The sequence below is a fragment of the Lepus europaeus genome, chromosome 7, assembly GCF_033115175.1.
Source record: "Lepus europaeus isolate LE1 chromosome 7, mLepTim1.pri, whole genome shotgun sequence".
NCBI classification, from domain to species: Eukaryota; Metazoa; Chordata; class Mammalia; order Lagomorpha; family Leporidae; genus Lepus; species Lepus europaeus.
The window spans coordinates 67029055-67056154 of NC_084833.1; the positions used below are offsets into that span (position 1 = coordinate 67029055).

Here is a 27100-nt window from a genome sequence, read left to right on the forward strand (position 1 = left end):
TCCCTGGTGCACATGATATGGAAATGCATGTATTCATAGATGCTTCAGAACGCTTAAGATTAAACTGGCACCAGTTTATTTAAAAAACTGTTTCTGTTAACATGGAAAAACTGTGTTTGGGTGTAATGTAAAAGCATTTGCCTTTGAATCGTTGCCAAATACGTCATTTTATGTTTATGTTTAGAATAAACAGACATCTACACTTAGAATGAGCTGGGGAAAAAAGCAGCAGAAGGAATGAAACCAGGGGAAAGAGTCAAGAAGAAGAGCTAAAGCAATAGTAATGTAATTTTATCCTTTCTGCTGGTATATATTTCTTCAATGAAGAAACTAAAATTTCAATACTGGAGTTTACAAATGTTAACAGGCAGCGTGGGGTGTATCAGTTAAGACACGGCGATTTAGAACACTAGCATTCCACATTAGAATGCTTAGACTCCTGTCCCAACTCTGCTGACCCCAGCTTTTTGATAATGCAGACATCAGGAGGCAGCAGTGAGGACTCAAAAAGTCCTTGACAACCATGTGGGAGATCAAGTTGAGTTCATGGGGCGTATTGCATAAAGCCACTGCCTGCGGTTCCAGCATCTCATATGGACATCAGTTCAAGTCCTGGCTGCTTCAATTCTTTTTTTTTTTTTTAATTTTTTTTTTTAAGATTTTATTTATTTATTTGAGAGGTAGAGTTACTGACAGTGAGAGGGAGAGACAGAGAGAAAGGTCTTCTTTCTGTTGGTTCACTCCCCAAATGGCCGCAATGGCTGGAGCTGTACTGATCAAAAGCCAGGAGCCAGGAGTTTCTTCTGGGTCTCCCATGTGGGTGCAGGGGCCTAAGCACTTGGGACATCTTCTACTGGTTTTCCAGGCCACACAAGAGAGCTGGATTGGAAGAGGAGTGTAAACTACTCCAAAGCGCTGGCTCCCTTGCTGCTCCACTTCCAATCCAGCTCTCTGCTGTGGCCTGGGAAAGCAGTAGAAGATGGCCCAAGTCCTTGGGCTCCTGCACCCACATGGGAAGACCCAGAGGAAGCTCCTGGTTCCTGGCTTGGGATCAGTGCAGTTCTGGCTGTTGTGGTCAATTGGGGAATGAACCAGCGTATGGAAAACCTCTCTCTCTCTCTGCCTCTACTTCTCTCTGCGTAACTATGACTTTCAAATAAGTAAATAAATCTTTTTTTTTTTTTTTTTTTAAGGTTGAATTCATGGCTCCTGGCTTTAACGTGGCCCAGCATTAGCTGTTGCAGGAATTTGGGCAGTGAACCAGTGGATGGACCTCTGTCTCTTTTCTTTCTCTGACACTTTATCTTTCAAACAAATGTAAAAAAAAAGTTTCTGTAAAGAAAAAACTTTAGGCCAGTGCCGTGGCTCAACAGGCTAATCCTCCACCTAGCAGCGCCGGCACACCGGGTTCTAGTCCCGGTTGGGGCGCCGGATTCTATCCCGGTTGCCCCTCTTCCAGGCCAGCTCTCTGCTATGGCCCGGGAAGGCAGTGGAGGATGGCCCAAGTGCTTGGGCCCTGCACCCCATGGGAGACCAGGAGAAGCACCTGGCTCCTGGCTTTGGATCAGCGCGATGCGCCGGCCACAGCGGCCATTGGAGGGTGAACCAACAGCAAAAAGGAAGACCTTTCTCTCTGCCTCTCTTACTAACTCTGCCTGTCAAAAAGAAAAAAAAAAAAAAAAGTGGGATTAAGAGATAAGCCTAGGGGCTGGCATTATGGAATAGCAGGTTAAGCCTTCGCTTGGAATGGGATGCTGCTCTACTTCTGATCCAGATCCCTGCTAATGTGCCTAGGAAAGCAGTGGGGGAATGTCCCAAGTCTGGGAAGATAGCAGAACATGGCTCAAGTAGAAGTCCAGGATAGAGTTCTTGGCTCCTGGCTTTGCCTGGCCCAGATCGGGCTGTTGTAGCTGTTTGGGGAATGGACCATAAGATGGAAGATCTCTCTGTGTCTGTATCTGTCTGCCTTTCAAATAAGGAAGCAGATAAATCTGGAAGGGGAGGAAGGACAGGAAAGAGGAGAGAGAGAGAAGCAAGAAGAGGAAGGAAGGAAGGAAGGATGGAGAGAGGGAGAGAGAGAAGAGAGGGAGCAAGAGAGCACACCAGCGCTGTTCAATAGCAGCACAGCAGGTTCAGACATCACTTCTGAAGCTGGCATGCCATATGGAAGTACCAGTTTAAGCTCTGCTTGTTCTGCTTTGCAGTCTGGCTTCCTGTTAATGTGCCTGAGAAGACACCTTGTGGCTTTGGCTTGAACCAGACTTGCTGTTACAGTCACGGAATAAACCAAAGGATGGAAGAGCTTTCTCTCTCTCTCTTCTTCTTTCAAATAAATAAATGTTTAAAAAATATATAAAATTTCAGAGTTGCTAAAAAAGGCTGAAGTAAATACAAGGGAAAGATTAGATTTGGTGGGCAAATTTTAAGGAAGCAAAGTTCACAGAATATGAGAATAATTTTTTTAAAAGATGTATTTATTGCGGCCGGCGCCGTGGCACACTAGGTTATTCCTTTGCCTGTGGTGCTGGCATCCCATGTGGGCGCCGGTTCTAGTCCCAGCTGCTCCACTTCCAGTTCAGCTCTCTGCTGTGGCATGGGAAAGCAGTAGAGGATGGCACAAGTGCTTGGGCCCCTGCACCCGCATGAGAGACCAGGAGGAAGCACCTGGCTCCTGGCTTCGGATCGGCACAGCTCCAGCCGTTGCGGCCACTTGGGGAGTGAATCAAGGGAAGGAAGACCTTTCTCTCTCTCTCTCTCTCTCTCTCTCTCTCTCACTGTCTGCAACTCTGCCTGTCAAATAAATAAATAAAATATTTAAAAATAAATAAATAACAAATTTAAAAAGATGTAGTTATCTATTTGAGCAGCAGAGTTACAAACAGTGAGAGGAAGAGACAGAAAGAAAGGTCTTCCACCTGTTGATTCACTCCTCAAATGGCCACAGTGGCCGGATCTGAGCTGATCAGAAGCCAGTAGGCAGGAGCGTCTTCCGGGTCTCCCACACAGGTACAGGGGCCCAAGTGCCTGGGCCATCTTCTACTGCTTTCCCTGGCGACAGTAGAGAGCTGGACTGGAAGAGCAGCAGCTGAGACTAGAATTAGTGCCCATATGGGATGCTGGCACCGTAGGCGAAGACTTAACCCACTGTGCCATAGTATGGCCCTGAGAGTAATATTTTTAAAGGATTTATTTATTTTATTTGAAAGGCAGAGTTATAGAGAGGCAGAGGCAAAGACAGAGAGAGAGAGAAGGAGGTCTTCCATCCAATGGTTCACTCCCCAAATGGCTGCACTTGCCAGAGCTTAGCTGATCTGAAACCAAGAGCCAGGATCCTCTTCCAGGAACCAGGCACTTCATCTGGGTCTCCCACACAGGTGCAGGAGTCCAAGCACTTGGGCCATCTTCTGCTGCTTTCCCAGGCCATTAACAGGGAGCTGAATTGGAAGTAGAGCAGCTGGGACTTGAATCAGTGCTCATACAGGATGCCAAGTGTTGTAGGCAGTGTCTTAACTGACTGTGCTACAATGCCAACTCCTGGCCAGTTCATCTTTTTTTTTTTTTTTTTTTTTTTGACAGGCAGAATGGATAGTGAGAGAGAGAGAGAGAGAGAGAGAAAGGTCTTCCTTTGCCGTTGGTTCACCCTCCAATGGCTGCCGTGGCTGGCGCACCGCGCTGATCTGAAGGCAGGAGCCAGGTACTTATCCTGGTCTCCCATGGGGTGCAGGGCCCAAGCACTTGGGCCATCCTCCACTGCCTTCCCGGGCCATAGCAGAGAGCTGGCCTGGAAGAGGGGCAACCGGGATAGAATCTGGCGCCCCAACCAGGACTAGAACCCGGTGTGCTGGCGCCGCTAGGTGGAGGATTAGCCTGTTGAGCCACAGCGCCGGCCTAGAGCAGAAATATTTAATCCACAACTTTCATATATAATTTACTTACTGGAGAGACAAAGAGAGAGAGTTAGAGAGATAGCGAGAGCACATGTGCACTAACATCTGCTAGTTTACTCCCCAAATACCTGCTACAGCAGTCAGCTGAGGTTGGAGCTGGGCCAGGGGACTCAATTCAGATCACACATGTGGGCGGCAAGGGTTCAAGCTCTGGAGTTATCACTGCTGCCTCCCAGGGTGTGCATTAGAAGGAAGCAGGAGTCGGGAGCCAGAGATGCATATCAGATCCAGGCACTGCCATATGGGTTGTAGGTGTCTCAATGCCTAGGCCAAATGCCTGCCCTGAATCTGCTAATTCTTAAACTATACAGCTACAAAGTCAGAATAATAAAGACAAAGATTCTGAATAAAGTTTCAATGCTTTTGTAAAAAGATTTATCAAGGTTGTACATTTAATCTTTTTGCTCAAATATATTTGACAACATACATGAGAAATCAAGATTTTTATAAAGGACTGTAACAGTACCGTTTTTCTGTTTTCCTCAGAACACCAATGAAGAAAGATAATACATAACAAAAACAGAATATTATACTGTGTCAAGACGAACTGGCCAAACTAAGATAGTTAGAAATAAACCATGCTCAGGCCAGCGACAGGGCTCATTGGGTTAAGGGGCTGCTTCTGCCAGCTGCAACACTGGCATCTCACATGGGTGCTGTTTTGAGTCCTAGGTGCTCCACTTCTAATCCATGCATTGGAGGATGGCCCAAATCCTTGGGCCTCTGCACCTATGTGGGAGACCTGGAAGAAGCTCCTGGCTCTTGAGTTCTGCTTGGCCAAGCCCTGGCCATTGCATTCATTTGAGGAGTGAACCAGCGGACAGAACATCTCTAACTTTCTCTCTGTACCTCTGGCTTTCAAATAAATAAATAAAATCCTAAAAAAGAAGAGACTACACCAAAGAAAAAAGATAACTGAATGAAAACAAAACAACACTTTTCTTTTCTTTCTCTGTGTATGTTTTTCTATGCATATTATTTATACATTATTATCAATAACCTGGGTGTCTATGTCCTGATAGGGACTGAACAAATAATTAACAAGTGCCTGCTATGGGTACTGTGTTAGGCACTAGGAGAGGGCCTGGAAATTCCCCAACTCCACAGAAAGGAGCATCCCTGTTGCCTTACAAATCATATTCCTAAAGAAAAGAAAACAAAGCAAGAAACATTCAAATAAATACAGAAAGAGTGCAACATAAGATACCTGACAATGCATTTCCATGAAGAGCCATCTTGATCATCTTGTTCCTCTATGTACATTCTGACATTGTGATCCTGATCCAACTGGTACCAGTACATGAGGCCATCTTTGTCTCGCCCAATTGGTTGGAGACGCATAGTATCAGCATCCTCCTCATTAATAATGTTCTTGAATTTAAGATTGTCATCAAACTGACACTCGCAGAGATACTGAAAAATAATCATACATGGTTTAAAACAGCCCATAAAGATTCCTCCATCATGGTAAATATGATACAACTACCAAAATGACTCAAGGATGGGAGCAAACGGAACCTAATTTTGCTACTTCATTATACTCTCCTCTCTTTTCTAGAATCTGTTTAGAATAATCAATTTAAAAAGATAAATGTTAACAATTAGTAAGTTGGAAACAACAATTGATACACAAATTAAACATATCTATTTCTAAAGTATGGAGCCTGTTTGCACTAAAAAGCTCCAAATTGGCTTGCTCATGGCATAAATTATTTTTTGTTAAAATATTCATTTATATTTTAATTGACAAAAATCATATATAATAGTGTACGTGCTTCATACATGTACACAGTGTGGAATAGCTGAATAAAGTTAATCAACATGTAGCATTTAATGTTTTGTTGTGGTAAAAACACCTTAAATATATTCTTTGCAATTTTCAAGTGTGCAACATTTTGTTATAATTATAATTACCATATGGAAAATAGGTATCCTGAACTAATTCCTCTTTTCTAAGTGAAGTTTTGTAAAGTTGGCCATTATCCCACAATCTGCCTTCTAACAGCCCCTCAATCCCTAGTAAGCACTGTCCCGTTCTCTTTGTCTATGAGTACTATTCTTTTAGATTCTACACACAAGAGAGATCATGAGGCATTTCTTCTGCGCTTTACTCATTTCACTTGGCACTCTTAGGTTGATTCCTTATGTTGGCGACTGTGAACACAGAAATGCACATACCTTGGAGTTTTTGTTGTGGCGCCATGGGTTAAAGCTGCCCACTGCTATGCCAGCATTCCATATCAGAGTGCTGGTTCAAGTCCTGACTACGCCATTTCTGATCCAGCTTTCTGCTACTGTTCCTAGGAAAGCAGCAGATGATGGCCCAGCCTAGATATTTATGGACATTTGGAGAGTGAACAAGGGGATGGAAGATTTCTTCCTTTCTTTCTCTCTCTCTCACTTGCTCTCAACTCTACCTTTTAATTAAAAAAAAAACCTTTAAGAAAAAGAGAAGTACACATATTTCTTTACAAGCTGGCTTCATTCCTTTTGGTTATTTACCCAGTAGTGGATTTACTGAATAAGGATAGCTCTATTTTTAAATTTCTGAGGGACTGCTATACTTTTCCCATCATGTCTGTACTATACTTTGTCACCAACAGAATACAAGTGTTCCCTTTTCTCCGCATCTTTACCAACACTTACATCATAGCTGTTTGATAACAGTCATCCTAACAGGTATGAGGGGATATCTCATTGTGGCTTATTTCATACTAAATGATTAATGATGAGAAACACATTTCTAAATGTATGTTGGCCATTTATTTTTCTTCTCTTGAGAAATGCCTATTCAGATCTTTGGCCTATTTTTTAAAAAATAATTTATTAGAGATAGAGATGAGAGAGTATCTCTTCAAACTACTGGTTCACTCCCCAAACGGCTGCAACAGCTTTGGCTGGGTAAAGCCAAAGCCAGGAGCATGGAACTCCACCCGAATTTCCAATGTGGGTGGCGGGAGCCAAAGCACTTAGTTACTTTCCCAGGCACAATAGCAGGGAGTTGGATCAGAAGCGTAGACGCTGAGACCTGAACCTGTGCTCCTAAACAGGATGCAGCATTGCAGCTGGTGGCTAAAACCGTTGTGCCACAATGCCAGCTCCTTTTGTCCATTTTCAAATTATCCATTTTCTCACTAGTGAGTTGAATATATATATATATGTATATATATATGCTATTAATCCTTTATCAAATGTATTGTTTGCAAATATTTTCTCCAATTCTACAGGTTGTCTCTTCACTAGGTTGATCCTTCCCTATGCCTAAGTATTTTTATTTGATGCATTCCCATTTAACTATTTTTGTTTTTCTTTTTTTCTCGGCTTTGTTTTAAAAATATAATTTAATTTATTTATTTGAGAGGTAGAGTTCAGAGACAGAGAGAGCAACAGACAAGAGAAAGGTCTTCCATCCACTGGTTCACTCCCTAAATGGTCACAATGGCCAGAGCTAAGCCGATCTGGAGCCAGGAGCTTCTTCCAGGTTTCCCATGTGGGTGCAGAGGCCCAAGCACCTGAGCCATCTTCTACTGCTTTCCTGGGCACATTAGCAGAGAGTTGGATCAGAAGAGGAGCAGATGGGACACAAACTGGCGCCCATATGGGATGCCAGAACCATAGGCAAAAGCTTAGCTTAGCCTACTGTGCTACAGCGTCAGCCCTATTTTGCTTTTCTGATCTTAGTTTTTGGTTTTATAGAAAAAAAAAAAAAAAGTCTCTGTCCAGATCAGTAACAAGTAGCTTTCTCCATTAAAAAAAAAAAAAACAAAACAAAACCCGATTTATTTATTTATTTGAAAGGCAGAGTCACAGGGAGACAAAGATCTCCCATCTATTGGTTCACTCCCTAAATGGTCACAAAGGCCAGGCTGAAGCCAGAAGGTCTCTCACTAGGGTGTAGGGGCCCAAGGACCTGAGCCATCATCCACTGCTTTCCTAGGCAAATTAGAAGCGTGCTGGATCAGCAGTAGAGCAGCTGGAACTAGAACTGGCATCCATATAAGATACTATCATTACACGCAGTGGCTGAACCTACTATGCTGTAACACTGGCCCCAGCTTTACCCAGTTGTTTTTTTTTTTTTCCTTTTTTAGATTTATTTATTTTATTTGAAAGGCAGAGTTAGAGAGAGAGAGAGAGAGAGAGAGAGGAGACAGAGAGAAGCATCTTCCAACTGCTGGCTCACTCCCCAAATACCCACAACAACCAGGCTGGGCCAGGAGGACGCCAGAAGTCAGGAGCTTTTGTGACTCCTACGTGGATGTAGTGGCTAAAGATCTTGGGCCATCTTCTACTTCTTTCCCAGGTGCATTAGCAGGGAGCTGGATTGAAAGTGGAACAGCTGGGACTCGAAATGGCGCCCATATGGGATGATGGCACTACAGGCAGTGGCTTTAATCTGTTGTGGTACATTGCTGCCCCCAACTTTCCCTATTTTTTCCCTGTAATTTCCCTTTTTTTTTCCTTCGTATTTTTGTCAAAGATCGGTTAACTGTATGTACATGTGTGGATTTACTTCTGGCCTCTGCATTTTGTTCTATGTATGCTTCTATACTACCAGCACACTGTTTTGGTTATTATAAATTTGTAGTAGACTTTGAGATTGGTGGGCAGTACATCTTCAGCTTTGTTCTTTCTGCTCAAGAATGCTTTGGCTATTCAGTCTTTTGTGGTACCATATAAATTATGGGACTTTCTTCATTTTTAAATTTCTGTTTACCATCTCTCAGAATCTTAATAGGATTCTATTTAACCTACAGATTGCTTTAAGTAATATGGACACTTTAACACTATGAATTCTTCCAGTACATGCCTAGGATCTTTCCATTTGTGTTTTCAATTTCTTTTCTCAATGTTTTACAGTTTTCACTATGGAGATCTTTCTCCTCTTTGGTTAAATTTATTCCTATATATTTTATTTTTCTGATATCATTGTAAATAGGACTTTTTTTCTTTGTTTTTGATAGTTCTTTATTAGTGAACAGAAATGTTATTAATTTTTTAATGTTGATCCTGCAACTTTCAATTCATTTATTAGTTCTATCATTTTTTTTTGGTGTTTTCTGGGTTTAGTATATGCAAGAGGAAGCTGTCTACAGTGAAAACTTAAGTTCTTCCTTTCTTGTTTTTATTGAATTATTTGAAAGAGAGTTATAGACTTAGAGGTAGAGACAGATCTCCCAACTGCTGATTCACTCCCCAAGTGGCTGTAATGGCCAGGGCCGAGCCAGGCAGATGTCCGGAGTTTCATCCAGGTCTCCCATGTGGGTGCAGGGGCCCAAGCACTTGGGCTGGCTCCATTGCTTTTTCCAGGCCATTAGCAGGAAGTTGGATCAGAAGTGGAACAGCCAGGACTCGAGCCCATATGGGATGCTGGTGTAGCGGACAGCAGCTTTACACTTTAAGCCAACATTGGCCCCTGACTTCTTCCTGTCTAATTTGAATGCCTTTCATTTATTTTTCTTGCTTAACTGCTCAGACTAGGACTGCAAATCCTTTGTTGAATACACGTGAAAAGCGTGGGCATCCTTGTCATGTACCTGATCTTAGAGAAAAAACTTTTGGTTTTTCTATTGTGGAGTATAATGTAAGCTACGGATTTGTTTTACCTGGTCTTTACTGGTTCAGCAGACTCCTTTGATATCTAATTTGTTGAAAGCTTGATGATGACAGCAAAGTTGAATTGTCAAATTCTTTTTTTGCATTTATTGATATGATCATTTGACTTTTACCCTCCTTTTTTCACATTTCCTGTCACTGCATATGTTGAAAGATCCTTGCATTGCAGGATCCCAGGATAAATCCCACTTTATCATGGTGAGTCATCATTTGTTTTTTAAGATTTATTTATTTATTTGAAAGTCAGAGTTACAGAGAGGAGAGGCAGAGAGAGAAAGAGAGTTCTTCCATCCGATGGTTCACTCCCCAAATGCCTACAATAGCTAGAGCTGCGCTGATCCGAAGCCAGGAGCCAGGAACTTCTTCCAGGTCTCCCACATGATACAGGAGCCCAAGGACCTGAGCCATCTTCTACTGCTTTTCCAGGCCATAGCAGAGAGCTGGATTGGAAGTGGAACAGCCGGGATTCAAACTGGTACCCATTTGGGAAGCTGGCACTGCAGGTTGCAGCTTTATCCTCTATGCCATGGTGCAGGCCCCCAGTCATCATTTTAATTGCTTTTAGATGCAGTTTGCTGGTACTTTTTTCACAATTCTCACATTTATATTCATAAAGGATACTAGTCTGTATTTTTGTTTTCCTATGGTGTCTTTGTCTACTTTTAGAATCAGGTTAATGCTGGACTCATAAGCTGAGGTTGGAAGTATTCTCGCCTCAACTTTTTGGAAGAGTTTGAAAAAGACTGGTATTAGTTATTCTTTAAATGATTGGTACAATATAGATGTGAAGCCATATGGTCCTGGGCTTTACTTTGATGAAGATTTATGATTACTGTTTTAATTTCCTTACCTGTTAACAGTCTGCTCAGAACTCCTGTTCATTTATTTATTTATTTTTAAAGATGTGTTTAACTATTTGAAAGGTGGAATTACGGACAGAGGAGAGACGGAGAAAGGTCTTCCATCCACTGATTCACTCCCCAAATGGCCCCAACAGTCAGAGCTGGGCTGATCTGAAGCCAGGAGCCTGGAGCTTCTTCCTGGTCTCCCAGGAAGCAGGGGCCCAAGGATTTGGGCCATCTTCTTACTGCTTTCCACAGCAATAGCAGGGAGCTGGATCAGAAGTGGAGCACCCGGGACTCGAACTGGTGCTCATATGGGATGCCGGCACTGCAGGCAGCACCTTCACTCATGGTGCAGGCTGCTCTATTTTTAATTCAGTGCTGGAAGATCTATGCTTTTAGGAATTTATGAATTTCTTCTAGGTTTTGTTTTTTATTTATTTTATTTTTTGACAGGCAGAGTGGACAGTGAGAGAGAGACAGAGAGAAAGGTCTTCCTTTGCCGTTGGTTCACCCTCCAATGGCCGCCGCGGTTGGCGCGCTGCGACCGGTGCACCGTGCTGATCCAAAGCCAGAAGCCAGGTGCTTCTCCTGGTCTCCCATGGGGTGCAGGGCCCAAGGACTTGGGCCATCCTCCACTGCACTCCCAGGCCACAGCAGAGAGCTGGCCTGGAAGAGGGGCAACCGGGACAGAATCCGGTGCCCCGACCGGGACTAGAACCCGGTGTGCCGGTGCCGCAAGGCGGAGGATTAGCCTAGTGAGCCGCGGCGCCGGCCATCTTCTAGGTTTTGAATTTGTTGGCATATAATTACTCACAGCAGTCTCTTGTGATCCTTTTTATTTCTGTGGTAGCAAATGTCTCCTCTTCCACTTCTGATTTTATTTATTTCAATCTTCTTCTTTCCTTAAGCTAACAAAGTTTCTGCTTGTCTTCTCAAAAGATTAACTCTGTTTATTATTCTTTTCTACTGTTTTCTTGTCTCTATTTCTTTAAAAGGTTTATTTATTTATTTTAAAAGCAGAGCAACAGAGAGAGATGGAGAAACACAGAGAGATTCATGCCCTGGTTCACTCTCCAAATGGCCACAACAGCCAGGTCTAGCCCAAAGCCAGAAGCCAAGAACTCCATTCTGGTCTCCCATATGCACAGCAGTGGCACAAGTACTTGGCCCATCTTGTGCTGCCTTTCCAGTAGCAACAGCAGGAAGCGGAGTGGGAAGAGAAGCAGCCAGGAGGTCAACTAGCACTTCAATATGGGATGCCAGTGTCACAAATGGCTGTTTAACCTGCTGAGCTACAACACCAGACCACCCCACTTTAGTTTTTTCTTTTTTTATTTTTGACAGGCAGAGTGGACAGCGAGAGAGAGGGAGACAGAGAGAAAGGTCTTCCTCTGCCGTTGGTTCACCCTCCAATGGCCGCCACGACCGGCGCGCTGTGGCTGGCGCACCGCATTGATCTGAAGGCAGGAGCTAGGTGCTTATCCTGGTCTCCCATGGGGTGCAGGGCCCAAGCACTTGGGCCATCCTCCACTGCACTCCCGGGCCATAGCAGAGAGCTGGCCTGGAAGAGGGGCAACCGGGACAGAATCCGGTGTCCCGACCGGGACTAGAACCCGGTGTGCCAGCACCGCGAGGTAGAGGATTAGCCTATTGAGCCGCGGCGCCGGCACCCACTTTAGTTTTTGAGAGGTCATGTTAGAATGTTACATTTCTTTCTTCTTGGTTAATGTAGGAGTAACTTACTGCTATAAATTTCCTGTGGCTTTATTCTGTCAGTTTTGGTATACTGTGTTCCTATTATCGTGTTTCTCAAGATTTTAAAATTTTTTCTTTAATTTTTTTCTGCTTTGATGTACTGTTGTTGTTGTTGCTGTTGTTTTTTAAATAGACAGTGAGAGAGAGAGACAGAAAGAAAGGTCTTCCTTCTGTTGGTTCACCCCCCAAATGGCCGCTGCACTGACCCGAAGCCAGGAGCCAGGCACTTCTTCCTGGTCTCCCATGCAGGTGCAGGTGCCCAAGCACTTGGGCCAACCTCCACTGCCTTCCCGGGCCACAGCAGAGAGCTGGACTGGAAGAGGAGCAACCGGGACTAGAACCCAGCGCCCATATGGGATGCCCGCACCGCCAGGCGGAGGATTAACCAAGTGAGCCACAGCGCCGGCCCCCTGATGTACTTTTTTTTAAGAAGTTACACTGGGGCCGGCCCTGTCGCATAGTGGGCTAATCCTCTGCCTATGTTGCCGGAATCCCATATAGTGCTGGTTCAAGTCCCGGTTGTTCCACTTCTGATCCAGCTCTCTGCTGTGGCCTGGGAAAGCAGTTGAAGATGGCCCAAGTGCCTGGGCCCCTGCACCCGGGTGGAAGACCCAAAAGAAGCTCCTGGCTCCTGGCTTCAGGTGGGCTCAGCCCTGGCCATTGCAGTCATCTGGGAAGTAAATCAGCACATGGAAGATCTTTCTCTTTGTCTCGCTCTCTTTGTCTATAACTCTACCTCTCAAATAAATTATGAAATATTTAAAATAAATAGATGAGACAAAAAAAGTTTAAAACATGTTGTATAGTTTCAATAATCCTTTCCTACAGCTTTTTAAATTAACATTACTTTTAAAATGTTTTTTCACGTTTTTAAAATTGTTTTTCAATTTTAGTCAGTGTGATATGTAGATACAATTCTACAAACATAAAGATTTTTTACTTATTTGAAAGGCAGAGTTAGAGTGAGAGATCTTCCATATGGTGGGTCACTCAACTAGCAGCAATGGCAGCCTGACTGGGTCAGGCTGAAGACAGGAGCCAGAAGCTGCATCCTGGTCTCCCAGGTGCCTATGGACTTGGGCCATCTTCCATTACTTTTTCAGGTGCATAACAGGGAACTAGACGCAGAAATGTAACAGCTGGAACCCATATAGGATGCCAGCATCTCAGGCAGTGGCTCAACTTGTTAACACCACAACACCGGCCCAAATCAATTTTACTCTCCAAGGGACAATCTGCTTTTTGAAGTTTGTGGTATATGCAGTTTTAAAGTATGGTAGTCTTTCAGTGATGGCTACCTCTGGAAAATACTCTTACTTACAAATTAATTCAAGTGAATAAACTGGAAGAATTATTTCCTGTTATTTATTCTGTTTATAATTAGGTTTTATAGTCAAGATTTCTCCCCACTTTCTCTGCTCAGGTAGATAATCCATGAGATTCCTTCCACATCCTTTTTATTTATTTATTTATTAAAGATTTATTTATTTATTTGCAGAGTAGAGTTACAGAGAGGCTGAGGCTGAGGCTGAGGCAGAGAGAGGGAGAGAGACAGAGAGAGAGAGAGAGAGAGAGAGAGAGATCTCCCATCTAATGGTTCACTCCCTAAATGGCCGCAACAGCAGGAGCTGGGCTGATCCAAAGACAGGAGTTAGGAGCTTCTTCCAGGTCTCCCACGTGGGTGCAGCAGCCCAAGCACTTGGGCCATCTTCTACTGCTTTCCCAGGCCATAGCAGAGAGCTGGATTGGAAGCGGAGCAGCCGGGTCTCGAACCAATGCCCATATCACATACTGGCACCGCAGGCAGCAGCTTTACCTGCTATGCCACAGCGCCAGCCTCTATTTTTATTTTTATTTATTTATTTTTTAGCATTTATTGATTTATTTGAAAGGTAGTTACAGAGAGAGAGGGACAGACAGGGAGAGATCATCCATCCATTGGTTCACTCCCCAGATGACTGCAATGGCCAGGGCTGGGCTGGGCAGAAGCCAGGAGCCAGAAGTTTCTTTGGGTCTCTATGTGGGTACAAGGACCCAAGTACTTGGGCAATCTTCTGTTGCTTTCCCAGGCACATCATCAGGGAGCTGGATTGGAAGCAGTGCAGCTGGAGCTTAAATTGCTGCCCACGTGGGATGCCGGCATTGCAGGCAGCGGATTAACCCACCATACCACAATGCTGGGCCCCTTCCATAGCCTTTTTGCCTTTGACTATAGTCTGTGAGTCCAATAGTCACTAAACTTTTTTGATCTAGCATCTATATCACTAATCAAATTTATAACACATGGTCAGTAATTATGTGTGTCAGATATTATATACATTATTTATTTAATGCATAAGCTTTACTAACAACTTTATATGATTTTTAAAAGTTATCTCACAAATTCAGATTTTAAAAATTACTGAGTAGAACTTCTGTGGCTTTGTTCTGATACACTAATAATCATCTTACATACCCCTTTGGGACCATCAACTGGTTGGGATCAGATGATATATATGATAATACAACCTGAAATATGAACTTACTTTGACTTTTGATTTTCCTAGAAAATATCTTATGTATCTTAAAAAACTTTTGTGTAAGTTCTAGGAACAATTAACATCTAATAACAAAATAATAGCTATTTTATATTTACTTTCTATCTCCAAAATAGTAAAGCATACACTGACATCTTATGTTAAGAAGCATCATTGAGGTCCTGTGAACAATAAATGTACTGATAAAACACTGTCAATTTAGAGGTAGCGAAGAATTCTCCTTTTCTTTTTCACCTGGGAGTATTTTTTGTCCTGTTTATCCTGGCCACTAATGAGAGCCAATACTACGAACTGGGCAGAAAAAGAAAGGAAAACTCAAATGTTAAAATTAGCCTATTTTGAGATGATCTGTTTTAATCAAGTATATTTGGTTAAGTAAAGGTTCGAGTAGAACACAAAAGCAATCATTTGGCCTTCTAGAAAACAATATCAAATTACCAACTTTTAGTAAATCAGTAGAAGAGTATCCACAGTTTACAGCATGTAGCAATGATTAAGAAAGCTGAACACAATCAGTAAAGCTCATTTAGGGAAACTGCTTATCCATATCCCAGTTAAACTTAGATTTGTGCTGAAAAACAAAAAATCCAGTAACTTTCAAGGATAGGCTGTTTTGTCACACACGAAAAGGGAAGGATCTATGGTTCTTGTATAATAATCACAACAAACAACAAAATTATTACCTTTAAGAGTGCTAATTTGCATTCAACACTCATTTCAAGATAGCCCTTCTTCTCCATCTCCCATGCCCACGTGCTGTTAAATTCTTGGCATATCTGTCAGAAAAAGTCAGTATTTTAATAAATAAAAGCAATTTTTAAACCGATGTTGGCAGTCTTGTATGATTATGCTAAGTATTCATATTACTATACAAAGGAAAGTGTTTACACTGAACAATAGTCCAGTCAAATTCCATTTACACAACTTAAAATCAGAGGAAATGTTTATTATTATCTGATAGCTGAATTTAAGTTAAGAAATCATTGCTGTGGCTCTCTCCTCAGCTCCCAACATTTTCATGCACACTGATGGGGCATGATTTTTCACATGAGAGTAATTATGTGAATCCATGTCTTCAGATGGCTGGAAGTTCCTTGAGGGTAAGGACAATACATTCTTCATTTTATGCCCAGAACAGAAGTAGGTTCAAGGAACATGTCAAATTGTACACGTATTTTAAATCAAATCTCTGCTCAACTCAAAGTCTTCTTATTTATGTGTAAAGTAAAAATTTCATGGTTTGGCATTTGAGAGCTTCAACACAGTTTTAAGTTAAATGTTAAAGCCTCTCTACTTACACAAGAATTCCAGGAAAAGCAGAGCCACAACAGGCTGAAGGAAGATGTAAATAAACACTGCACTCCCAGGTCAGTGCAGAAAACTTTCTCCCATTTTAGCAGCTCTTCCCAGAGATCACACAGCCAATAGGGGAAGCTATTACAGAGCTATGTTATGGGTTCAACAACCTTGTTTTTTTCAGTAATAAAAGAACAATATAACATTGACCTTAAAGGCATTAAGTAGGCATGAAAAATAATGCAAAACGCTCAGCAACTTCATGATCTTTTTGTAATTTAAAGAACAAAAGAGAACAATGAGGACCTAGAGAGAACAAGGCAAGAGATGACTGGCTAGACAAACAGGCAGGAAAACAAGTAGGTAAGTGAGAGTGCTTAGAAGACCACCACCATCTAGGAGCAAGTCCTGGACTGCTCACCAGGTTGGGTTACCCTTTTCCTATCTAGCATGGTGTCATCTTTCCACCAATTTGTACAACAGAATTACAGCATACCCATAAACTATAATGAAAAGTCTTCAAAGGCTCACAAGGAGAAAGGGATCCCCCTTCCTTGGAATACTTCCTCTCACTGCCAGTATTATATTTTGTAGAGAGAAATAAACATAAGATATACCAAAGAAAGCAAAATTTTGGAATACTGCATCAAGAAGACTCTAAAGTGACGATATCAAAAGCTGTCAGGATCTGACAGGTCCCTCATAAGAATGATAGAATATGGGGCCGGTGCTGTGGCGCAGGTTAATCCTCTGCCTGTGGTGCCAGTATCCCATATGGGCACTGGTTTGAGTCCCGGCTGCTCCACTTCCAATCCAGCTCTCTGCTATGGCCTGGGAAAGCAGTAGAAGATGACCCAAGTCCTTGGGCCCCTGCTCCCGCGTGGAAGACCCAGAGGAAGTTCCTGGCTCCTGGCTTAAGATTGGCCCAGCTCCGGCCGTTGTGGCCATTTGGAGAGTGAACCAACGGAAGGAAGACCTTTCTGTCTCCCCCTTTCCCTGTTTGTAACTCTACCTCTCAAATAAATAAAAAAATAAATAAAATCTTAAAGAGAGAGAGAGAGAGAGAGAGAGATAAGGGGCCGGCTCTGTGGCGTAGCAGGTAAAGCCGCTGCCTGTGATGCAGGCATCCCTTATGGATGTGCATGAACATTGCACTGCTGTATGATTCACAATTGCCAAAAAGCAGAAACAACCCAAATGCCCATAACAGATGAAAGGGTAAACAAACTGAATATTCATTCCATGGAATTTGATCCAACCATAAAATGGAAATAAGTATTGATGCACACATACTGTAGCAGCCTTGAAAACATGCTAAGTGAAAGAAACCAGACACAGAGGCCACATACTGCAAGACTCAATCCTATATGCAATGACCAGACAGTGAAATGCAGACACAGAAAGTAAATTAAAAACTGCCAGGGGGCAGGGAATGGAGGAATGGGGAGAGCCATAATGGGTAGGGATTTCTTTCTGAAGTGACAAAAATGTTTCAAAATTAAGATAGTGGTAATGGTTACACATTCCTTGTAAATATTCTAAAAAATTCCACTTAATTGTATAGTTTAAAAGAGAGAATTTTATAATATGCGAATAATAACTCAATCTAAAAAAAGTATTTTAGTATGTGAACTTTATAGTATGTGAATAATAATTCAATTTTTAATATGCAAATAATACCAATCTAAAAAGGAGAGAAATAATAACTCAATCTAAAATAGGGAGTTTTTTTTTTTTTTTTCTTTAACAGTCTAGCTTTCGACCACAGTGAAGCATCTATTGAGTGTTCTGCTGTCTACCAGGACCTCAGAAGATGCTGACTGCTTATTCTAGAGGTTAATGCTGAGTGTGGAGAAGCTCATCTTTAGTGGTGCTGTGGTGTAGCTGGTGAAGCTGCTGCCTACAATGCTGGCATCCCATAATGGGAGCTGGTTCGTGTCCCAGCTGCTCCACTTCCAATACAGTTTACTGCTAATGGCTTGAGAAAAGCAGTAGAAGATGGCCCAAGTGCTTGTGCCTCTGCCATCCACATGGGAGACCCAGATGAAGCTCCCAGCTCCTGGCTTTGGTCTAGCTCAACCCTGGCTACTGCAGCCATTTGGGCAGTGAACCAGCAAAAGGAAGATTGCCTCTCTCTCTGTGTGTTAACTCTTTCAAATAAATAAGCAAATCTTAAAAACAGAGAGGGAGGCCAGCACCGCGGCTCACTAGGCTAATCCTCCACCTGCGGCACCAGCACCCTGGGTTCTAGTCCCGGCTGGGGCGCCAGTTCTTTCCCGGTTGCTCCTCTTCCAATCCAGCTCTCTGCTGTGGCCCAGGAAGGCAGTGAAGGATGGCCCAAGTGCTTGGGCCCCTGCACCCTCATGGGAGACCAGGAAGAAGCACCTGGCTCCTGGCTTCAGATCGGTGCAGTGCAGCGGCCGTAGCGGCCATTTGGGGGATGAAACAACAGAAGGAAGACCTTTCTCTCTGTCTCTCTCACTAACTCTGCCTGTCCAAAAAAAAAAAAAAAAAAAAGAGAGAGAGAGAGAGAGAGAGCGAGGGAAAGAAGTCAAGAATGACACAGTTCCTGGGGTGGCATCTGGTTCAGTTGTGAAGATAACAGCTGAGATGCCCGAGTCCCACATTGGCGTGCCTGGCTTCAATACCCACCTTTGGCTCCCAGCTCCAGGTTCCTGCTAATATAGATGGTGGGGGGCACTGGTCACCGCTCAAGTAGTTGGGTCCCTGTCACCCATATGGAAAACCTGGACTAAGTGCAGTGCACCAGCCTTGGCCAATGTGGATGTTTGAAGAGTGAACCAGTGAAAGGAAGATGTCTGTCTCTGTCTGTCTCTTTCCTTCTCAAATGAAAAAACAAACAAACCAAAAAAAGGAAAAAAGAGTAACACGAGTCCAAAGGTCGTCAATAACCAAGATATGAAGCACAGCCTGTGGCTCGTGGTATCACAACTTTTACATGTTATGAAGCAACTACGGATTAGCACCTACTGTGTCTAAGGGAAAAAAGAAAAAAGAACGTAGATATAGAGACAATTAAGACACAGGCCTTTAGCTCCACACTGCTTACCTACAATTTACTGACCTTTATTTACAGCACTTATGTTATAAATAACAAAACTACTGCTGGGCAGAGAGTCAAAGATAAGTGTGCTACTTAGTTTCTATTTCTTTAAGGGAAATGTAAATATGCCATTTGATACAAAAACAAAAACAAAAAAATCCATGAATTAGATATTCCCAAAGAGCCATAAGCTCACAAAGTAAACCCTGAAAGTAAAAATTGCAGATAAAAAAAAAATTCTAAGTACTCCAAATGACTTCTAAATAATTCTTATGGGGGACAATTTAATCTATACCAGGTATCAAAAAACTTTTCCTGTTAAGGACTAAATGTGAAATAATTTTAACTGTTTACCATCTGGTCTGTTTTGCGACTCTTTAACTTAACCATAGAGAATACATAAATGAATAAGCATGGCTGTGGTCCAGTAACACTTTATTTTGGAAAATGGAATTTGAATGTTATAATTTTCATATGTCACACAAAACACTATTTTTTTGATATTTTTACCCATCATTTAAATATGTAAAACCATTCTTAGTTTTCAAGCCATACATAAATAGGCAACAGACAGGATGTGGCCCATACACCACAGTCTGTCTAGAAGGCAGAAACTAGTGTCTGTGGAAGATTATCTTTGATGTTGTATTCTCAGTGCTTAAAGCAAAGAGACCCCTCTTACATTGGAAATTCATATTAACTCCATGTACTTGCACTGGTAACTTAGAGTCATCTGCACTTTCTCTTTAGGAAGAGAATGTGCCAATAGTCAAAACATGAACACTCTGATAGAACAATCATATTTACCATCCTAGACGATCATTTCATGGTCCTGGGTTTATGTCAGATTCTCTCTGGTTAATGAGAGGCCATGTTCTCCTGACACACAGCCAAGAATCCATGTTCTATGCCTGCATTGCTGAAAGCCACTCAGCCTGGGAGGCATTTTGGCTGCCAACCTGCTCCCATTCTAAGACACCCTGAGTCTTTCCTTCCTAACTTTTTTTTTTTTTTTTTTTTTTGACAGGCAGAGTGGACAGTGAGAGAGAGAGAGACAGAGAGAAAGGTCCCCTTTGCTGTTGGTTCACCCTCCAATGGCCGCCGCGGCTGGCGCGCTGCGGCCGGCACACCGCTCCGATCCGAAGGCAGGAGCCAGGTGCCTCTCCTGGTCTCCCATGGGGTGCAGGGCCCAAGCACTTGGGCCATCCTCCACTGCACTCCCTGGCCACAGCAGAGAGCTGGCCTGGAAGGGGGGCAACCGGGACAGATCCGGCGCCCCAACCGGGACTAGAACCCGGTGTGCCGGCACCGCTAGGCAGAGGATTAGCCTGCTGAGCCACGGCGCCGGCCTCCTTCCTAACTTCTACACACAAGAAAACAAAAACATGGACAGAAACTCCTGGGCAGAAGAGGGGAATGGAGATTTTAAAGGTCCCATCAGCTCAATGTTTACAGAAAAGGTGGTTTCACAAGTCTCCATAGAATCTTAGCGGGGTTGTTAACATATTTATATGGACTCATATACACAATGTAAGCACCAATAATCTATTTCTTTGTGACAAGTCAGAACACAAGACATTTAAAAAGAGGGAACAAGGTGTGAGAACTTCAAAAAGTCTCAGCATGAATGACCACATGGACTGATTGCCTCCCTTCTGCCCACTCCCAGCACCATCCCCTTGTACTAAGACACCTGACTAAACTAGCACCCCGGGCCTTGTCTCTGCCCCTCCCCTCCTTAATCCCAGTCTGGAAAAGTTCAAGGCTGCCAAAGGAATTTACTGTTTGTTCCAGCCAACACCTAAGATATATCCACTACAATGCCTTAATCTATTAAACAATCTTAAAATTGCAAACCCTTCCTCTGTCCCTTTGACATACATGGAATATACTCTACATGTCTTTCTTTCTTTTTTCTTTTTTTTTGACAGGCAGAGTAGATAGTGAGAGAGAGAGAGACAGAGAGAAAGGTCTTCCTTTTTGCCATTGGTTCACCCTCCAATGGCCACTGCGGCCGGCGCATCTCGCTGATCCGAAGCCAGGAGCCAGGTGCTTCTCCTGGTCTCCCATGCGGGTGGTAGGGCCCAAGGACTTGGGCCATCCTCCACTGCCTTCCCGGGCCATAGCAGAGACCTGGCCTGAAAGAGGGGCAACCGGGATAGAATCCGGCACCCCAACCGGGACTAGAACCCGGTGTGCCAGCGCCGCAAGGCGGAGGATTAGCCTGTTAAGCCACGGCGCCGGCCTACATGTCTTTCTTAAAGTCTGAAATCCATTTCTCTGCTGTGTAATCAGCAAGATCTCAGCCTCCGTGGGATGGTAAAGGTCTAACACCACTGAGTTACTTATCAGACATAACTGGCATGATCACATTGACAGTGAACAACTTTCTTACTGCTTTTCGTAGTTTCTCACTTCCCTAACTCTGACAAAGCTCCTACTCCTTCTTTTTCCCTTTAAAACACCTATTCACCTTTCCACAACTGAAACTAAGCACAGATCTTCCCCTTACTGCAGAAGTTACTGAAAAAAGGCTGTTTCAAGTAGTATCAAGCTTTATTTTTGACAAGGACAGTCCTTAGAAATTCAAATTCAAATCTGTACATTATAAGTAGGAAGGATGAAGTAAAAAGAGATTCACTTTCTCAGTGATCCTAGAGTATTTACTATGCATCCAATATATGGCAGTAGTAGTCCAGGAGCTAGGATTCCATGGCAAGCAAGACAGAAAAACTGTCATCATAGAGCTTATATTCTATAAGGAAGTCAAACAGGTAAGCTAATAAGAAAATACCAAGCAGTGAAAATGCTACACTAAAAATTTAATAGAAGAATGTAATAAGAGAAAGTTTGAGTATGATCTTGGATTGGGTGTGACTTACTCACTAAGTTGATATCTGACATAAAAAAAAAAAAGCTCTGATATGACAGATAAAATAGAAATAAACCACAAGATCTGGGGTAGGAATATTCTGGCAAGAAAAATAACCGGGGGCTGGCACTATGGCACAGTAGGTTAATGCTCTGCCTGTGGTGCCGGCATCCCATATGGGCGCCAGTTCTAGTCCCAGCTACTCCTCTTCCAATCCAGCTCTCTGCTGTGGCCTGGGAAAGTAGTAGAAGAAGGTCCAAGTGCTTGGGCCCCTGCACCCATGTGGGAGACCAGGAAGAAGCACCTGGCTTCTGGCTGCGGATTGGCGCTGCTACATCTGTTGCTGCCACTGGGGGAGTGAAACAATGGAAGGAAGACCTTTCTCTCTGTCTCTCCCTCTCACTGTCTATAACTCTACCTCTCAAATAAATAAATAATCTTTACAAAAAAGAGAGAAATAAACTATTGGAAAGGCCTTAAGCTTTGGCATGTTAGAAGATCAGAGTAAAGGAAGTAGGATAGGGGGAAAGTGGTAGGAGATAAAGTTGACAAGGAAATCAAGGGTCTAATTACATAATCTGTGGGTGAGAGATTAAGAGAATTTCAAATACGATATGACATTATTATTATTATGTCTGATAAACTATTCATTTTTTTCGAGACTTATTTATTTGAATGACAGCAAGAGAGAGAGAGAGAGAGAGCGAGCGAGCTTCTATCCACTGGTTCACTCCCCAAATAGCCACAACAGCTAGGGCTGAAGCCAGTAGCATATGGAAGGTTCCCTCTCTGCCTTTCAAATTACAAGAAAAATAAATAAATAAATAAATAAATAAGTATTTAAAGAATTGTTTAAAAAGGATATTTAAATTCTTTAGTTTTAACAAACAGAAGGAGAAAAGTATTTTTAATTACTAAGGACTTAATACTGGGAGAAGGAAGTTAAGAAGAGGTTTATTTGTACATCAAGTTTGTGGTATGTATTAGACATCTAAGAAGTGCTTTACTCAGAATTAGTTACTGAGCTAAGACTTGATACATCTGGCTCTTGGTTTATGTATCTTTTCAATTGCATATTGTCCTTCTTAAACCTTTCAATCTGAGTCCAGAAGAATGTTAGGGTTGAGCTCTGAGAAGTCAAAGGCTGCATTTTACTCATTTCCATATCCTAGTTCATGACAAAATATGAGTCACAAAGCAGGTACTAAGAGTATTTGACAATACATAGGAGATATATTAAAATTAAAAAATTAAGTTAATCAATTGTAATTTCTATAGTCAACACATCCTAAATATTTCAAAATCGTTATTAGAATAGTAACAGCTAACAGTCACTACATATTTACTAGGTACAAAGAACCGTTCTAAGCATTTTGATATATTAACTTGTAAATTCTCACAAAAACCTTTAGGTTGGGTGTATTGTTATCAACAGGAGGAATATGAGGTAAAGAGTACTTTACTCAGGGAATGAGGGAAATAGGAATTATCATCTCTGACTGCTGATAGTGAAATAAGTGTGTATTTAACATACCAATCAGTCCAGTTTCACCAAGGGGCTGTGGACTGCGGTTACCTTAAAACTCTAAGTCACCTAACTCCATGTGTCCTTAAATTACACCTTACCAGAAATCTCCTACTATTTGCTTTTTTACATAGCAGTCATCTTGGAGGACTAAACCACTCATGGAGCACTATGAAAGGACATAGCCCACATTAAGAACTGGCAGGGCAAAGATGAACTAAAAGGCAGCCTCTGCTCAGAGTAGTTCAGAATTCAGAGAAGTTTTCATATAAAGAAATAACTATGGGAGGAAAAGTAGTTGGGCAGTTATCACAAAAATCAGAAGCAAGGATTTCTTTTTATTTTATCTGAAAGTCAGAGTTACGGAGAGAGGCAGAAGCAGAGAGACAGAGAAGTTGTCTATCTGCTGGTTCACTCCCCAAATGCTGCAACGGGCAGGCCAGGCTGAAGCCAGGAGCCCAGATCTTCTTCCAGATCTCCCATGCGGGTGCAGGGACCTAAGAACTCGGGCTATCTTCCACTGTGTTCCCAGGCGCATAGCAGGGAGCTGGATGGCAAGAGAGCAGCTGGTGCCCATATGGGATGCAAGGACTGCAAGTGGCAGTTTTATACACTATGCCATAATGCTGGCCCCAGAAACAAGAATTTCTATAAACTATGGAATCAGAGGAAAAACTAACCCAACCAAGGGATAAAAGGAGACCAAGATGATTTTATTCAAGTGGTGACATTTGTGCTAGCTCCAGAAAGATGAATGAGGTTTGACTGGACAAAAAAGGAAATGTCATTTCAGGAAGAAAAAAAAGATGTTTCTCAATGGGGGTGTGGATGATGACAGCATGTTCCGTCAGTGTGGAGTTGGAACAGAGTTCTTTAGCGTCAGTCCCAGAACCCCAGTTCATACGGCTGTGCGGGGTTGGCAGAGGGCAAAGACAACAGTAACTCGAACGGGGCTAGTATGTATCGGGACCCAATGAGGTTTTGGAGGCACAAACAGAAAGTCCTGTTTGCCCTACACAGGACAGCTAAAAGGACAAAGTCGATGTCAAGAGCAACAAAAGCCTGCTGCAATCATTCAAGTGAAACACGATGAAGTCTGAGCTAAGGCAGCTGTGACAGAAGATATTCAGAAGACAGATTCAGACTGTGCACATATTTTAAAAAAATCAGTTAACAAGTTTATGCAGTTTTATCATTTATAAACAAATTTGCATATATTTTATTTCACTTGAACTTGATGTTCTGTAAAACTACAAAATTTTTCAAAACAAAAACTGTCTGATTTATGTTCCTATTTTGTATGACACTGACCAGATACAGAGCCTTGCTGACACTGGATGCTCAGTAAATAATTACATGGAATTAATGTTTCTTTCATTTAAAAAAACACATAAATGTACGAAATATTCTGGTGGCAAGGTTTCTCAAGTACTATCAAAACCTGAATAACAGATCAGAAGATTGGCAAGAATAAAGTAACTGGTTCACTCCACACCCATTTTATCTGAAACTTGTGCCATACACAATGGCTTCCCATCAAGATAAATAATATACTATAATTACTGCTAAAAGGAACTCAAAATTAGTGGATAAGGCTCTCAGGACCCCTTTTTGACATTCAAAAGTCAAAAGAATCTTAGGAGCTGTTCACAAAAGTTAGCCTTATTCTGAAGTCAAAGTAAAGCAGGCTTGAAAATACCTGACTTAGGGCCGGCACTGCGGCTCACTAGGCTAATCCTCCGCCTGCGGCACTGGCACACCGGGTTCTAGTCCCAGTCAGGGCGCCAGATTCTGTCCCGGTTGCCCCTCTTCCAGGCCAGCTCTCTGCTGTGGCCCGGGAGTGCAGTGGAGGATGGCCCAAGTCCTTGGGCCCTGCACCCCATGGGAGACCAGGAGAAGCACCTGGCTTCTGGCTTTGGATCAGCGCCGTGTGCCGGCTGCGGCGGCCATTGGAGGGTGAACCAACAGAAAAGAAAGACCTTTTTCTCTGTCTCTCTCTCTCTCACTGTCCACTCTGCCTGTCAAAAACAAACAAAAAAAGCCGGCGCCGCGGCTCACTAGGCTAATCCTCCGCCTTGCGGCGCCGGCACACCGGGATCTCGTCCCGGTCGGGGCACCGATCCTGTCCCGGTTGCCCCTCTTCCAGGCCAGCTCTCTGCTGTGGCCAGGGAGTGCAGTGGAGGATGGCCCAAGTCCTTGGGCCCTGCACCCCATGGGAGACCAGGAGAAGCACCTGGCTCCAGCCATCGGAACAGCGCGGTGCGCCGGCCGCAGCGCGCCTACCGCGGTGGCCATTGGAGGGTGAACCAACGGCAAAAAGGAAGACCTTTCTCTCTGTCTCCCTCTACTGTCCACTCTGCCTGTCAAAAAAAAAAAACAAAAAAACAAAAAAAAACACCTGACTTAGTCCAGCAAGAACACTAACATTTCTATGTAGCTGTTTTGATCTTTGTAGATTATGTCAACAGTCATACAAAGAGTAGTAGGCCAGTGATTAAAAAAGTACTTCTCTTGGGGCTGGCACTGTGGCGCAGTGGTTTAACGCCATGGCCTGAAGCGCTGGCATCCCATAAAGGTGCTGGTTCTAGTCCCGGCTTTTCCTCTCCCGATCCAGCTCTCTGCTGTGGCCTGGGAAAGCAGTAGAAGATGGCCCAAGTCCTTGACCCCTGCAACCATGTGGGAGACCCGGAAGACACGCCTGGCTCTTAGTTCAGACCTGGCCGTTGCGGCCATTTGGGGAGCGAACCAATGGATGGAAGATCTCTCGTGTCTCGCCCTCTCTGTAGCTCTTTAAGATAAATAAATAAATTAAAGGGGCCGGTGCTACAGTGTAGTGGGTAAAGCTGCCGCCTGTAGTGCCAGAATCCTATATGGGCAATGATTCGAATACCGGCTGCTCCTCTTCCAATCCAGCTCTCTGCTATAGCCTGGGAAAGCAGTAGAAGATGGTCCAAGTCCTTGGGCCCCTGCACCTGCGTGGGAGACCCAGAAGAAGCTCGTGGCTCCTGAATTCAGACTGGTGCAGCTTTGGCCGCTGTAGCCAATTGGGGAGTGAACCAGCGGACGGAAGATATCTCTCTTTCTCTGCCTCTCCTCTGTGTAACTCTGACTTTCAAATAAATAAATAATCTTTTTTAAAAATGAAAATAAATAATTTTTATAAAAAATCCTGTCTCTGCAACTGCTGTGATCTTGTTGAATCAATCATCTCTTCGAACTCCAGGTACTTTGTAAAATGAAGGTTTTATTTTAAATAGAAGAGATAAACAAGTTTGCCTATAATATACTCACTGTATAACAGCTCATTTATATAAATGCAAACCTGAACATAGTTCTAGCAGATCATTATTAGAACCAATTAGGAAAAAAAGTAAAAGTTGAAGGAATAAAGAGTTGGTTAGAAGTAGGTTAATAATCTTCACTATGTAAGTTTTGTTTTGTGACACTTTCTTCAGAGATATTAAAGCATATTTTAGGTGCAAGTAAATTATTACTGATTTTTAAAAAAACTTTACCTTTATTCTGGGTAATTGACACTATACTATACTGAATGATTTCGATTGTTCTGAATCCAGTATGATAATAAATATATATGATCAAATAGAAAAACATGATCCCTCTGACTTGCTAAGAGATGACAGTT

The 27100-nt window shown here is 42.9% G+C and overlaps 1 protein-coding gene across 3 annotated transcripts in view; it reads right to left on the minus strand.

The window, feature by feature from the left end:
- RSF1 (remodeling and spacing factor 1) overlaps positions 1-27100 on the minus strand; it is a 170392-nt gene that overhangs the window by 67685 nt on the left and 75607 nt on the right. For 2 of the 3 annotated variants that reach the window (XM_062196760.1, XM_062196761.1), the window contains exon 3: positions 5155-5360. In XM_062196760.1, the coding sequence (XP_062052744.1) occupies positions 5155-5360 (206 nt within the window). Of the gene's footprint in view, positions 1-5154; positions 5361-15383; positions 15477-27100 lie in introns of all 3 variants that reach the window. The other variant, XM_062196762.1, reaches the window with a different exon arrangement.